Source organism: Dreissena polymorpha, chromosome 8 (genome assembly GCF_020536995.1).
Source record: "Dreissena polymorpha isolate Duluth1 chromosome 8, UMN_Dpol_1.0, whole genome shotgun sequence".
NCBI lineage: Eukaryota > Metazoa > Mollusca > Bivalvia > Myida > Dreissenidae > Dreissena > Dreissena polymorpha.
In genome coordinates, this window is record NC_068362.1 from 73901934 (window position 1) to 73917875 (window position 15942).

The 15942-nt window shown below is 38.6% G+C and overlaps 1 protein-coding gene across 19 annotated transcripts in view; it reads left to right on the plus strand.

The window, feature by feature from the left end:
- Window positions 1–15942, plus strand: part of LOC127841979 (TATA box-binding protein-associated factor RNA polymerase I subunit B-like) — a 49410-nt gene that overhangs the window by 8286 nt on the left and 25182 nt on the right. For 8 of the 19 annotated variants that reach the window (XM_052371216.1, XM_052371212.1, XM_052371211.1 and 5 more), the window contains 4 exons: window positions 671–819; window positions 5489–5588; window positions 7152–7258; window positions 12786–12889. In XM_052371216.1, coding sequence (XP_052227176.1) covers window positions 733–819; window positions 5489–5588; window positions 7152–7258; window positions 12786–12889 — 398 coding nt within the window. In that variant the 5' untranslated portion in view covers window positions 671–732. Of the gene's footprint in view, window positions 1–670; window positions 820–1091; window positions 1125–1154; window positions 1186–1457; window positions 1491–1823; window positions 1857–1884; window positions 1918–2128; window positions 2162–2250; window positions 2284–2564; window positions 2588–2624; window positions 2650–2737; window positions 2771–2799; window positions 2832–5488; window positions 5589–7151; window positions 7259–12785; window positions 12890–15942 lie in introns of those variants that run through there. The other 11 variants (XM_052371220.1, XM_052371229.1, XM_052371221.1 and 8 more) reach the window with 11 other exon arrangements.

Genomic DNA, 15942 nt, shown 5'->3' on the forward strand with positions numbered 1-15942 from the left:
AATCAAGCATGTGTAAGAAGTACAATTTGCTTCCTTCTTAATAAAACGCTAAGAATTATTTTTTTCAATCCCAAACGATGACTGTGTACATGTCATCTTGGAAAGCAGGGGCCTATTCATTGTCAAATAAATACTTTAACAGGCATAGAACATTGAGATCTTTATAATTAAATGAGGCATCTATTTCGCCAATGTTTGCAATTAAAATTTGCTCCCAAAATCAAGAAATACAGCCATATTATAAAGGTAACTTTATTTGCCTTAGATGGGTAAATTTTGAAAGCAAGTAAATATGATTCATTTACTCATGAACAATTTTATGAAAGCTGCTTGTTATTTCCTGTAAATGAAGTGAAAAGGGGTCACACAGATTCTAAGTTACAATATGCAAGGCATTAAAAATTGTCTTGTCCGGTTTAATGGTTATGGTGAAATTATGATTCATTATGTTTAAATGAGATTCATCTGTTAAACACTTATTACCAGAAGTGTGTCCCATGAAAAAAAAACATCAGAATCCGCTGATAACATCTTATCATTGACTTACTGTTTTTACGATGTACCAGTTTAAGGGGACCTTCGCAATAGGATAGGGCTTTTGATGCAGTTGCGCTTAATAAATGGATTCAAACTTACTTTGTGTTAATTTCATATTTCTCTACCAAAACAGGTGCCTTATCCCATATTAAGCCAGACGTATTTCTCAGCTGTGAGTAGAGCCAAGCAGAAAGGATGCCAGAGTGCGCTGTGTGTGGGGAGGAAGAATTTGAAGAAGTAGATGGCCATTACTTCTGCACCATGTGCAACACCCAGTCACAGGTAAGTGTCCAATGAAGTAGACAGCCATTACTTCTGCACCATTTGCAACACCTAGTCACAGGTAAGTGTCCCATGAAGAAGACGGCCATTACCTATGCACCATGTGCAAAGCTCAGTCACAGGTAAGTGTCCCATAAAGTAGACGGCCATTACTTCTGCAACATGTGCAACACCCAGTCACAGGTTAGTGTCCCATGAAGTAGACGGCCATTAATTCTGCACCATGTGCAACACCCAGTCACAGGCTAGTGTCCCATGAAGAAGACGGCCATTACTTCTGCACCATGTGCAACACCCAGTCACAGGTTAGTGTCCCATGAAGTAGACGACCATTACTTCTGCACCATGTGCAACACCCAGTCACAGGTAAGTGTCCCATGAAGTAGACGGCCATTACTTCTGCACCATTTGCAACACCCAGTCACAGGTAAGTGTCTCATGAAGTAGACGGCCATTACTTCTGCACCATGTGCAACACCCAGTAACAGGTAAGTGTCTCATGAAGTAGACAGCCATTACTTCTGCACCATGTGCAACACCCAGTAACAGGTAAGTGTCTCATGAAGTAGACAGCCATTACTTCTTCACATTATGCAACACCCAGTCACAGGTAAGTGTCTCATGAAGTAGACGGCCATTACTTCTGCACCATGTGCAACACCCAGTCACAGGTAAGTGTCCGATGAAGAAGACGGCCATTACTTCTGCACATTGTGCAACACCCAGTCACAGTTAAGTGTCCGATGAAGAAGACGGCCATTACTTCTGCACATTTTGCAACACCCAGTCACAGGTAAGTGTCCCATGAAGAGGTCGACCATTACTTCTGCACATTGTGCAAGACCCAGTCACAGGTTAGTGTCCCATGAAGTAGACGGCCATTAATTCTGCACCATGTGCAACACCCAGTCACAGGCTAGTGTCCCATGAAGAAGACGGCCATTACTTCTGCACCATGTGCAAGACCCAGTCACAGGCTAGTGTCCCATGAAGAAGACGGCCATTACTTCTGCACCATGTGCAACACCCAGTCACAGGTAAGTGTCCCATGAAGAAGACGGCCATTACTTCTGCACCATGTGCAACACCCAGTCACAGGTTAGTGTCCCATGATGAAGACGGCCATTACTTCTGCACCATATGCAACACCCAGTCACAGGTTAGTGTCCCATAGAGTAGACAGCCATTACTTCTGCTCATTGATCAACACCCAGTCACAGGTAAGTGTCCCATGAAGTAGACGGCCATAGCTTCTGCACCATGTGCAAAACTCAGTCGCAGGTAAATGTCCCATGATGAAGACGGCCATTACTTCTGCACCATGTGCAACACCCAGTCACAGGTAAGTGTCTCATGAAGTAGACGGCCATTACTTATGCACATTGTGCAACACCCAGTCACAGGTAAGTGTCCGATGAAGAAGACGGCCATTACTTCTGCACCATGTGCAACACCCAGTCACAGGTTAGTGTCCCATGAAGTAGACGGCCATTACTTCTGCACCATTTGCAACACCCAGTCACAGGTAAGTGTCTCATGAAGTAGACGGCCATTACTTCTACACCATGTGCAACACCCAGTAACAGGTAAGTGTCTCATGAAGTAGACAGCCATTACTTCTGCACATTATGCAACACCCAGTCACAGGTAAGTGTCCCATGAAGAAGACGGCCATTACTTCTGCACCATTTGCAACACCCAGTCACAGGTTAGTGTCCCATGAAGAAGACGGCCATTACTCTGCACCATGTGCAACACCCAGTCACAGGTTAGTGTCCCATGAAGAAGACGGCCATTACCTTCTGCACCATGTGCAACACCCAGTCACAGGTAAGTGTCTCATGAAGTAGACGGCCATTACTTATGCACATGTGCAACACCCAGTCTCAGGTAAGTGTCCCATGAAGAAGACGGCCATTACTTCTGCACCATGTGCAACACCCAGTCACAGGTTAGTGTCCCATGAAGAAGACAGCCATTACTTCTGCACCATGTGCAACACCCAGTCACAGGTAAGTGTCTCATGATATTGTCAAAGTTTTAAAATTCAGTCTCTGCTTTTTATCTCTATTTTAGGATAAGTGTTGTAAGCTATCAAACAGGGGATGTTATCATAGAAGCGAACACCAACAAATAAGACACACAAACATCATGTGGCTGTTTATAATCTCTTATTAACAACTTCTGTTATGGACAAAGTTTTGTCCATTATTCCTTGTCTGTTTTTTTATGTACATTGTTTTCGATGTTTACCACCTTGTGAAGGCTTTGTTATTGTCCAATCTTCATGAAACTTGGTCAGAACATTTGTCCATTTGATGTCTGGGCCAAGTTTGAAACTTGGTCATGTGGTGTCAAAAACTTGGTTAACTTGAAGAAAACATTTGTGAACACTCTGGCAGTCACATATTTTGACAAATCATCATGAAACTTGCTCAAAACATTTCTTGAAATGATATCTTGCCCAATTTGAAAATGGTTCCTGTCTGTTAAAAAAACAAGGCCGTCAGTGTATTGCTTATATAAATCTTTTTTAACATTGGGAAGTCACAATTTGTGTATGGTCTTCATGAAACTTGCCCAGAAAATTGGATATAATAAATCTCGGTCTAGTTCCAATATGACTCTGGTCCCTTGAAAAACATGGCCATCAAGGAGTGGTGTATTTTTTATGCCCACAGTAGGGTGGCATATAGCATTTAAACTGTCTGTCCCTCTTATCCGTCTGTCAGTCCGTCCGAAAACTTTAACATTGACCATAACTTTTGCAATATTGAAGATAGCAACTTGATATTTGACATGCATGTGTATCTTATGGAGCTGCATTTTTTGAGTGGTGAAAGGTCAAGGTCATCCTTCAAGGTCAAAAGTAAAAAAATACAATCCAAGGGAAGTAATAAGCTTTAAAAGGGAGATAATTTCTAAACCTCCCAAATGATATATTTAAATTTTATTTCAAAGTGGCGTGATAGGGGGCATTGTGTTTCTGACAAACACATCTCTTGTTCTTACCAGGCTTTGGTGAAGCCTTGCGAACACACTTGAAATCACATAGTTTGTTTACTTATGATAAGACTTTCTCTGAACTTCAAGTTCTTATGATATCTTGGCCAAATTAAAAAATAGTTCTGGTACATTGAAAACATGGGCACCAGGAGGGGGAGGAGCAGTTTTCTACATTTAGACAACATACATAGTAGTAAACTATTGTTAACACTAAAAGTCACACTTCTTGTACAGTTGTCACGTGAGACTTGCAAAAAGCAATTGTCAGTCAAGTTCAAAAACTGTTTCTGTCTGTTGAAGAACATGGATGCCAGGGGTAATGGGAAGTTTTCCACATATTGCTGCTGTGAAACCCTTGCAACACTCTAGCTGCCTTATTTTTTTGCCCAATCATAATGAAACCTTCTCCAAACATTTCGTATTATATAGCCTGATATCAAAAATGTTTTTTATCAATGAAAATGTATTACTGCCAGGTGGGTCCAGTCTGTTCTGTTAAAAAAGTGATGCTGAGGATATGGTGACAGTTGTTATAAAATGGCTGTAATGAAACATTGCTGTTCTGTTTAGTCATTGTGTGGTTTTTTCTTGCAATAGCCTCTAAACCTATAAGTTTGTGCACCTTAAACTTCAAAGTCATATATTTCATGAAAAATCATTAGACAATAACTTAACTTGATATATACTTTATGATTTATCTTTTGTTTAACAAATAACGAGTGAAATATGTTGGTTGACAGACAATAATAATGGAGTTACGTACCTTTAAACATTCATGTATATCGTAGTCTGCGTCACACAGAATTACCCTATAAGATCGTGCACCGATTTTGTTGACGTCACAGCGAGGCCCTGGGATGTGTTTATAATAACCGATGTATGTTTTTGTGAATATGTGTTTATTTGTATTAAATATGTGTTGTTTTAGATGAATTTCGTGAATAAACTGTATTGAAAATAATGGTTGAAACAAAACTGGTCTTCATAAAAACGAAATATGAACTGTGATAACTGTATTCAGAGGTCTAGATAAAGTGTATTTACTAACGGAAAATAGCTTAATAAAATTCTATTCACAATGTGGGCATAAAAGGCTGTCACCCCTTCTAATGGCAGTTGTTTTGTGACAAAATCTCAAATTGACGCAGCGAGAATCTTTATCGCAATAGGCCGGTCACGATCTTAACGTATGGTCTTGTGTCATCATTTGGGGGTAAAGTTTTCCGCAAACAGCATACTTTAACCGTATTGTAATGCAAAGTTCAGAGTGCACAACACAAATTGGAGACGGGCCTCCAAGGGAAACTACTCTTACAACATTTTACGATCAAAACATTGACAAACATAGCCGTCTGGTGAAGGAAATGTGCAGATTTTAAACATCTTTTTAGGCTATTTCTTTGGAACGAGGTCAGAAAAACGAACATTATATCATATTTATTGTTTTTTCATCATGATTAATAACTTATCGGCTGTGGAAATTCTCGCGTTAAAAACTGAACAGTTTACGGGCACGTGCGTTCGAATGTTGCTTAGAAGTTTACGTCATAAAAGTGGTCACGATCTTATAGGGCTGCACGAAGTTATAGGAATAGAGGATAATATTAATTTTACTACACTATAAAGAAAATAATTATCATTAATTTTTTAACATTTTTTTCAGGAAATGAGGGTGGTTGCAGCAGATGACGAAAATATTACTGCATCAACAAAGAAGATTTACACAAAGAAATCCAGAGGAGAAGAGGTCAAGGAGAAACAGCGTAATACATCACTAAACCCTTTCCTCCATGAGGAGCAAAGTGAAAATGGCTTTTGCAACCAGCATAAAACCAGAACAGCCTGCAAGTAACTCGCAGTCTGTTCAGGTTTTATGCTGTTTGCTGCTCATCAGTATCTAAGATTTGGAAATGCAGCCTTTAAAACTTGAATAAAGTAAGAAAGGTCTTAAGTTCTATTTAACGTTCTAAGGGACTACAAATGCGTAAAAATAGGTATCTACATGTAAGTGGTAAAGGGTTAATTTAATTGTTATTACATTTCAATCATGATCAGCACAGTCTAGTCATGTCCCTTCCAGACAAGCATTTGACACAAATAAAGGCCTTGACTGATCTGAAAATTGGGTAGCCTGCGTGTATTTCAGGATAGTAGCCTGCGAGTATTTCAGGATAGTAGCCTGCACTAAAACTCTTTGTCGCCACCTTGAGCGGGCAAATGGAATTTAACATTGCTGTTATGTTATTAATCTTTTTGCTACCAGTCATACAGAATGCATTAAAATGTACATTACCTAGTAACTATGACAGATAATGAACATTTTTATGCCCCCCTTCGAAAAAGAGGGGGTAATTGCTTTGCACATGTCTGTCAGTCGGTCTGTCGGTCCTTCCACCAGGTGGTTTCCGGATGATAACTCAAGAACGCTTGGGCCTAGGATCATGAAACTTCATACGTACATTGATCATGACTCGCAGATGACCCCATTGATTTTGAGCTCACTAGGTCAAAGGTCAATGTCACGGTGACCCGAAATAGTAAAATGGTTTCCGGATGATAACTTAAGAACGCTTATGCCTAGGATCATGAAACTTCGTAGGTAGATTGATAAAGGCTGGAAGATGACCCCTATTGATTTTGAGGTCACTAGGTCAAAGGTCAAGGTCACGGTGACCCGAAATAGTAAAATGGTTTCCGGTTGATAACTGAAGAACGCTTATGCCTAGGATCATGAAACTTGATAGGTAGATTTACCATGACTCGCAGATGACCCCTATTTATTTTCAGGTCAAAGGTCAAGGTCATGGTGACCCTAAATAGTAAAATGGTTTCCGGATGAAAACTCAAGAACGCTTATGGCTAGGATCATGAAACTTCATAGGTACATTGATCATGAATGGCAGATGACCCCTATTGATTTTCAGGTCACTAGGTCAAAGGTCAAGGTCACAGTGACAAAAAACATATTCACACAATGGCTGTCACTGCAACGGAGAGCCCATATGGGAGGCATGCATGTTTTACAAATGACAATTATGATGTGCAAAAATCTGCCACAAAAAGTTGAATGATGAACATGCGCCTATGACATAGTTTGTGTCCATTTTCAGGCAACAATGACATGGGCAGACCCTGGTCAATGTATGAAGCCTATTTGATTCACAGTTTGTGTCCATTTTCAGGCAACTATGACATGGGCAGACCCTGGTCAATGTATAAAGCCTATATGATTCACAGCTTGTATCCATTTTCAGGCAACCAGGACATGGGCAAACCCTGGTCAATGTATGAAGCCTATATGATCCACAGTTTGTATCCATTTTCAGGCAACCATGACATGGGCAGACCCTGGTCAATGTATGAAGCCTATACAATTATCCTGCAACATCAGGTGGAGGCTTTTATCAAACTAGGAGCACAACAGCGACTCAAGGTACGCGAAAATTAGCCCTTCCCCCCCTCATATGGGCGTTTTGTTCAGTTAGCAATCCCATAAAGATTCAAATAATTTTAAAGACCTTTCGTAATAAATTTAAAGAGGCTTCCTTTCCAACCTTCAGATACTGATGAGCAGCAAAAATTTGATTAATAAAAAGTGTGATTATCACAGATTTGTTTTTAAAACAGATTATTGATTTTTTTTATTATGCCCCCGGTAGGGTGGCATATAGCATTTGAACTGTCTGTCCGTCCGTCGGTCTGTCCGAAAACTTGTAACATTGGCCATAGCTTTTGAAATATTCAAGATAGCAACTTGATATTTGGCATGCATCTGTATCTCATGGAGCTGCACATTTTGAGTGGTGAAAAAGGTCAAGGTCAAGCTCATCCTTCAAGGCAGAGTTCACACAGGGCTTGAAAAGAGCTTGAAAACGAGTCCTAGGCTTGAAAAGCCCTTGAACAAAGGTTGACCTTAAAAAAGTGCTTGAAAAATGCTTATTTCATGTAAAAAAGCCTTGAAAATGTTTATTTCTGCTCAAAATTACTTTTATCATCGCTTTAATTATAAACTTAAATCGTTCTTAAGGGAAATATTATGAAAATTTATCATAAATTCCTTCGCGCAAAAAGTTGAATACGAAATATATGTTTTATACACTATTGAGTACAAAACGTTATGTGTACACGTCGCAGATTATTGTTCTACGTCAGAGGTTCTCCATTGTGATCAATTTTCGCGAGTGAAAACGCAGCGATGGGGAAGTGTAGTTTCAAACCAGGGTTGTTTATTGAATATTCCTGAGTACAGAAAACAAATGACATTCGAAAAGCACATTGTCGGGTCTGTATGAAGACCATTGTTGTCGGTGGATGGGGGAAAGCGCTTTGAAAAGCCATGAGAAAGGGGAAACCCACAAAGAAAACATGAAATTAAGAATCAAATTGGGTTCCTGTGATGTGTTTTTTGTGAAACAGGAAGGTACAGTCCAACCTGTCAATAAAGACCACTCAAGGGATTTGGTTGTTGTGGTCTTTGTTCACAGGTGGTCTTTATTCGCAGGGTCGATCGAAACTTTGCAAAATATGCAGTTTTTTAACAGGTACCTTATCTATGTATGTGCTCTATTGTTTAAATGTTCGAATACTTATGCATGTATAATGAAATAAAGGATTGAAAACACAGTTTTGTTTTACATTTGTATATTTATTACATGTTGTATTTCTATTCCCCAATGATTTTATTATTTATTTAATTTATCATATACTGTATAAATAACTATTGACATACATGTATATGTACATGTACATGCGTCAACAAACCACTTATGCACTAAGTAATTCACTGACACGAATTCCGACTCATGCTAAGGGCGTTTACTTTCACAGTTTACGTTCTGCTGGAATTCGTCCATAATCTCATGTTTTCGCTTTAAAATGCTCTGAATTTGAGTTTTTCCTACACCAAGATCACTAGCCACTCGTCTACAACTGTGTCCTTTACCTAACAAACTAATGACCTTAACGCGTTCTTCCAACGTCAAGAGCTTACGCTTGGAAGCCATGATGGTTAACTTGAACTGACAACTTACTTTTCTATAATCTATGAACGTCTTATTACGGAGAAATTTAACAAGAGAATGACTATCAAAATATTTGTCTTTAATAGGCATCGTAAATGATATGAAACCATAAATTTCCTTAATGAGTTTATGAAAGCCCCAAATTTGTCTTTGATATTTTTGGCAATTAGTACATTAATCGCGAGTCACTTAAATACAAAGGCAAATTTTTACACTTTTGACAAACTGTCAAATGCATAAAAGAAGCAGGCGACTACCAATTAGCAATGCATGTTAAATAAACAAACAACTGCTATCGAGTGCAATAAACTGTCACTTGCCAATATCTCCATAGCGACCGACAAGTCCACGGGTAAGATGTGTATCACGTGACTACGCAGCGTCCTGGCGGATATTTTGTTTTTTGAAAGTTGCAAAATCGTTGATTTTTATGATTGCAGCGGTCGTTGTAAGCTATCAAAATGGAGATTTGGGAATGTAAAAGAGAGGTCGTTGGTCTTTGTTCACAGGTGGGCTTTATTCGCAGGTTCAATATAAAGTGAAATCGTTCGGGAGGAAATCGGTGTGGTCGTTATTGACTGATGGTCGCTATTAACAGGCGGTCGCTCGGGCAGGTTGGACTGTACTATTGTTAAAACTGTTAAATCTAAAACAGACATAATCAACAACAGCCCATCTGTGTCGAACCAGGAAGGCACAGCCACAGAGAGTACTATAGCAAAGAAATTTTATTGGGGAGACCGCAAGACAGCATATGACTGTGGCTGGTTTTTGGCTAGCTGAACATTTCAAAACTTTACTTGATAGTTAAGTGGACCGTACTCGGTGTCTTTTGATGAAAGTGTAAACAAGAAACCCCAATCCAGGCAAATGGAAAATGCATTTTTAGCTCACCAGATTGCTCAGGTGAGCTTTTCTGACCAGTCTTTGTCCGTCTTATGTCCGTCCGTCCGTAAACATTTGCTCGTAAACACTCTAGAGGCAACATTTCTTGTCCCATCTTCATGAAACTTGGTCAAAAGCTTTGCCCCAATAAAATCTCAGCCGAGTTCGAAACTGGGTTGTGCTGGGTCAAAAACTAGGTCACTAGGTCAAAAAAAAAGAAAAACCTTGTAAACACTGTAGAAGTCACATTTCATGCCCAATCTACATGTAACTTTGTCAAAATGTTTGCCTTAATGATATGTTTGTCAAGTTTAAAAGTGGTTCCGGTCCATTAAAAAATGGATGCCAGTGGGGGGGCAGTTTTCCTTATTTGGCTATGGAGAAACCTTGTAAACACTCTAGAAGTCACAATTTTTGCCCAATCATCATGAAAGTTGGTCAAAACATTGGTTCAATTGATGTCTCAGATGAGTTCGAAAATGGTCGAGATCAGTAAAAAAAACATGGCCGCCAGTGGGCGCGGCATTTTTCTCTATATGTATATAGTGGCAATTTTCCCTATTTGGCTATAGAGAAACCTTGTAAACACTCTAGAAGTCACAATTTTTGCCCAATCATCATGAAAGATGGTCAAAACATTGGTTTTGTTGATATCTCGGATGAGTTTGAAAATGGTCGGGATCGGTGAAAAAACATGGCCGCTAGTGGGTGGGGCATTTTTCTCTATATGTATATAGTGAAAACATGTGAACACAGTAAAAGTCACATTTTTGGCCCAATTTTCATGAAATTTGCTCAGAACATTCCTTGATACAAGAGTTGAGTTCAAAAATGGTTCCGGTCAGTTAAATAACATGGCTGCTGGGAGGGGGGCAGTTTTCTCATTATGCCCCCACCCCCCCTTTTGAAAAGAAGAGGGGTTTTATTGTTTTGCTCATGTCGGTCCGTCCGCCCACCTGATTGTTTCCGGATGATAACTCAAGAGCGCTTATGCCAAGGATCATGAAACTTCATAGGTACATTGATCATGACTCGAAGATGACCCCATTTGATTTTCAGGTCACTTGGTCAAAGGTCAAGGTCACGATGACCCGAAATAGTAAAATGGTTTCCGGATGATAACTCAAGAACGCTTATGCCTAGGATCATGAAACTTCATAGATACATTGATCATGACTCGCAGATAACCCCTATTGTTTTTCAGGTCACTAGGTCAAAGGTCAAGGTCACGATGACCTGAAATAGTAAAATGGTTTCCGGATGATAACTCAAGAACCCTATTGATTTTCAGGTCACTAGGTCAAAAGTCAAGGTCACGATGACCCGAAATAGTAAAATGGTTTCCGGCTGATAACTTAAGAACGCTTAGGCCTAGGATCATGAAACTTCATAGGTACATTGATCATGACTCGCAGATGACCCCTATTGATTTTTATGTCACTAGGTCAAAGGTCAAGGTCACGGTGACCCGAAATAGTAAAATGGTTTCCAGATGATAACTCAAGAACGCTTATGCTTAGGATCATGAAACTTCATAGGTACATTGATCATGACTTGAAGATGACCCCTATTGATTTTCAGGTCACTAGGTCAAAGGTCAAGGTCATGGTGACCTGAAATAGTAAAATGGTTTCTGGATGATAACTCAAGAATGCTTATGCCAAGGATCATGAAACTTCATAGGTGCAATGATCATGACTCGCAGATGACCCCTATTGATTTTCAGGTCACTAGGTCAAAGGTCAAGGTCACGGTGACCTGAAATAGTAAAATGGTTTCTGGATGATCACTCAAAAACGCTTATGCCTAGGTTCATGAAACTTCATAGGTATATTGATCATGACTGGCAGATGACCCCTATTGATTATCAAGTCACTAGGTCAAAGGTCAAGGTCACAGTGCAAAAAAACGTATTCACACAATGGCTGTCAAGGTCACCGTGACTCAACTTAGAAAAATGGTTTCCGGATGATAACTCAAGAATGCTTACGGCTAGGATCATGAAACTTCATAGGTTCATGTACATTGATCATGACTCGCAGATGAAATAATGATGAAACTTGACCAGGATGTTTGTCTGAACAATATCTAGGTCAAGTTTGACATTTGGTAAGATTGAATGAACCGACTCCTCTCAGGTGAGCGAACTTTGGCCATCTTGGCCTCATGTTTAAAGGAAACTATCGTACGGTTCTCAGCCTTGAAAATGAAAATTTGTCCTTGAAAATTGCTCGAATTTAGGTTTGAGATTTCTGTTTGAACCATACTTCAAGGTCAAAAGTAAAAAAAATACAGTCCAAGGGAAGTAATAAGCTTTAAAAGGGAGACAATTTCTAAACCTGCCAAATGATATATTGAAATTTTATTTTAAAGCGGAGCAATAGGCATTGTGTTTCTGACAAACACATCATTCTCTTGTTGGAAATATAATTGCAACTTGAGTCTGAAAATAGTTCATGTTTGAAGGGTGGTGGCAGTCTTTTTGTATGTCTACAGTTGTTTATAGTGAAACATTGTGAATACTGTTAGTCACATTTTTAGTTCAATCAGAATGGCACTTGCTATGTTGTTATCATATCTTGATTAAGTATACTCAATTAGTTTTAAAAATATCATCTCCAAACATGGTGAAAATCTTTATGAGCATAATATATTTTGCTCAAGGTGAATTTTTTTATCACCTTTTGTCCATTGTCTGTCTTCCGTTGTGGGTCATAAATATTTGCCTTGTTAACACTGTAGAGGTCACATTTATTGTCGGATCTTCATGAATCTTGTGTCAAAAGATTTGTCCCAATGATATCTTGGACGAGTTTAAAAATGGTTTTGGTTGATTGAAAAACATGGCCACCAGGGGGCGGGGCATTCTTCCTTATATCTATAGTTAAAATTCGTGAACACTCTCAAAGACACATTTATTGTCCAATCATCATGAAACGTGATCAGAACATTTGTTTTAATGATATTTCGGATGAGTTCAAAAATGGATCTGGTCTGATGAAAAACATGGCCGCCAGGGAATTCCACTCCAGTGAGTGTTTATTTTCTGTACAGGATGTTGTGTTCAAGATCTGGGCAAATTACCTGCACAAACTCGACCTTGCCTTCACAGACCATTCTACACCTTGTGAGCCACTTCAGAGATATGATCGACAAAGGTAACTGATTTTTAGCTCAGCTGTTTTCGGAGGTATTGTCATAGCCAGCTCGCCGTCCGCGTTCCAACCCCTAGGTACCAATGAGCAGCAAACAGCATAAAACCTGAACAGTCTGCGAGTTTTGATGCACATAGCCATTTTCATTTTGCTTCTGAGTGGGTAGGGTTAACTCGGGATACTGACATTTAGAACCAGTTGGTCTTACATCCATAGTGTTTTTCCCAGGAAGGCAAAGGGGCATGGCGCATTACTTTAAAAAAGGGCATTTCAGCACGCAGTTTAGGCAAAAAAGGGCAAAAAATGTTCTGTGAAGACCTGAATTAGAGAGAAACATGTAACATGTAATCACATCAGAGGCAGTTGTGGAAAAAAACAAAATATAAACAAGCACATTTAATGGTAATTGATGTATTTAACTTACTTTTATTTATATTAATATATTTACCTTGTTCCATGCTATTTCAATACACTGTACAGCACGACAAACATAATAAAGCAATATATGCATATGAATCTAATTATACACAGATGCACTAACATATAAATGAAACCATTTGTCTTATCACATTTTCTTACGATAATCTTGTCAGATGTTTAACATTGCGAGTAAACTGATCGCTAACAATATGCAAACACTCGTTTCCGTGACATACATCCAATGAGTAGATTACAAATAAATATGTTGTTGCTATCTAAAACATTTTTATGCAGAGTTAATTATCACAGACATTTCACAGACATTTCATTAATTACTTCTAAATGTATGATCTACATTGTTCATTTGATGGTTTACAACGTTATTTGCCATTTTGTTGAGTCACAATTTAATTCTGTATGTCCGCCATCTTGTAAAAATCATGATGTAAGTGACAGGTGCGCATATCAAAGTAAAATTTTACAATACGTCCGCCTAATACGCGAATCGCATTTTGTTTAATTAGTATACAGTCTCAGTTATTATTTCAATAAATTAATAAATTATCGTAAAGATGATAACAATAAATAATTAATTTGTTTGTGTTTTTAAATGAAATATGCGTACAAAAATATGTTTTGATATAACTGAATTATGCATAAAATGCACAAGTTCCACGAGGATACCACTGAGTTTTTCATCAAAAGTCTCCGAAAGAACAGTCCACAATTTTATTGTGGAGGAGTACACATCACTGACCGATAAGTGCGCTTGGTTTAACATAGCCTCTTACATTATCGATTGATATTGACACGGGGTTATTCAAGCATGACTAATTCACAGGGCTTTTTTCAGCTTTTGGGGAAGATAGCCCATGGCTTTTAAATTGGGAGTTTTATGGGCATTTTCATTAAATTGGGAAAATAAATTGGGATTTAAAACTAAATGAATGAGTTCAGCATCTTTAATCACAAACACCACCATGATCAACAGTTTTCCGAATAATAAGCTCACACAAAGTCTTCAGTCACATAAGGCCCCATTTTATTAGGAGGCGCTTCATCTTCTTCTACTGAACTACTGCTTTCAAAATGTTGAATATCAGTCAGCACTTTGCTCTCGGAAATCAACGATGACAATTCAAAAGAGTCACTTGTTATTAAATTACTATCATTTACAATGGAAGGAGTTTCAATGGGAAGACTTGTACTTCTTGACGATGTTTGTTTATTTAATGATGCTTGCTTACTAAAATCAACAGTTTTCGTTTTGCAGCCAGGGTTTTGCTTAGGAATCTTTTTCACGTAATATTTTGAATGCGCGACATCTTTGTTTTCCATTCAGCCGAATCACAAAACGCTTGACTTTCATTTCAAATATAATTAGAACCTTAACAACACGGAGCATATTTTGCACACAAATAATGCTGACGTTATTCAAATGGAGGTATAGTCTAAAACCTGTGCGAGACTGGATCATTTGGTTAAAAAGCGAAACAGCCGAATGTCATTTGCATTTTTTTCCCAATTGGGAATTTTTTAGCAAATTTGGGGAAAAAAGTATACTTTTTGCAAATGGGAATATAGCCGAAAAATATAGCTGAATTTCAACTATAAAATCTGGCAAAAAAAATCCCTGAATTCACAACCGCGCGAATCTTCGCTGCCTTGGGGCCATAATCTGATACTATCCGGCTTAGAAGTTTGGTCAAGGGGCAATTAAGATGTTATCAATAAGGGCGGAAAACATCGGGTGCTCATGAAAGGGCAGAGCGGCAGCCTTTGGAAAGGGAAGCGTGGCGCTAGATGTCTTTGAAAAGGGGCAGCGTGGCGCTACAAAAAAGGGCATGGCACCGCGCCACGCTAAAACAGCCTGGAAAAAAAACATATCCAGAATCAATCAAATATCTGTGTTAAACTACAGAACCATGTTTTAAAGGGACATGTTCAAAGATTGGCGATATTACATTTTTCAAACTTTTTGTCACAGAATTGAAATATAAAAGAACACTGCAAAAGGAGGGAGCAAAAGACCTAAATGACAAAGACGCATGCTGAAAATGCAACTTCATTGATCAATACTCATAATTTTAAATGAATAAAATTGTTAAGTGCAATGATTTAATAATTTTAAATTATTCTGTTGTTTCCGTTAAATTTTGTTTCATCACCTGGAGCAGTTATATGAGGTATCTAATAGTTCGGAAATGGTTGCAGTTGGTTGAAAAACATGGCCGCCAGGGGTTGGGGCATTTTTCCTTATATGGCTGTAGTAAAACCTTGTTAACAAGTAAGAGTCCACATTTATTGTCTGATCTTAATGAAACTTGGTCAGAAGATTTGTCCCAATGATATCTAGGACGAGTTTTAAAATGGTTTACGCTGGTTGGAAACATAGCAACGAGGGGGACGGTGCATTTTTCCTTTTTATATGGCTATAGTGAAAACTTGTTTTCACTCTAAAAGTAACATTTATTGTCCAATCATCATGAAACTTGGTCAGAATATTTGTTCTAATGATATTTCGATTGAGTTCGAAAATAGTTCCAATCTGTTGAAAAACATTGCCAGCAGGGGGGGGGGTTCCTTATATGGCTATAATAGTAAAACCTTGTTAGCACTCTAAAAGTTACATTTAT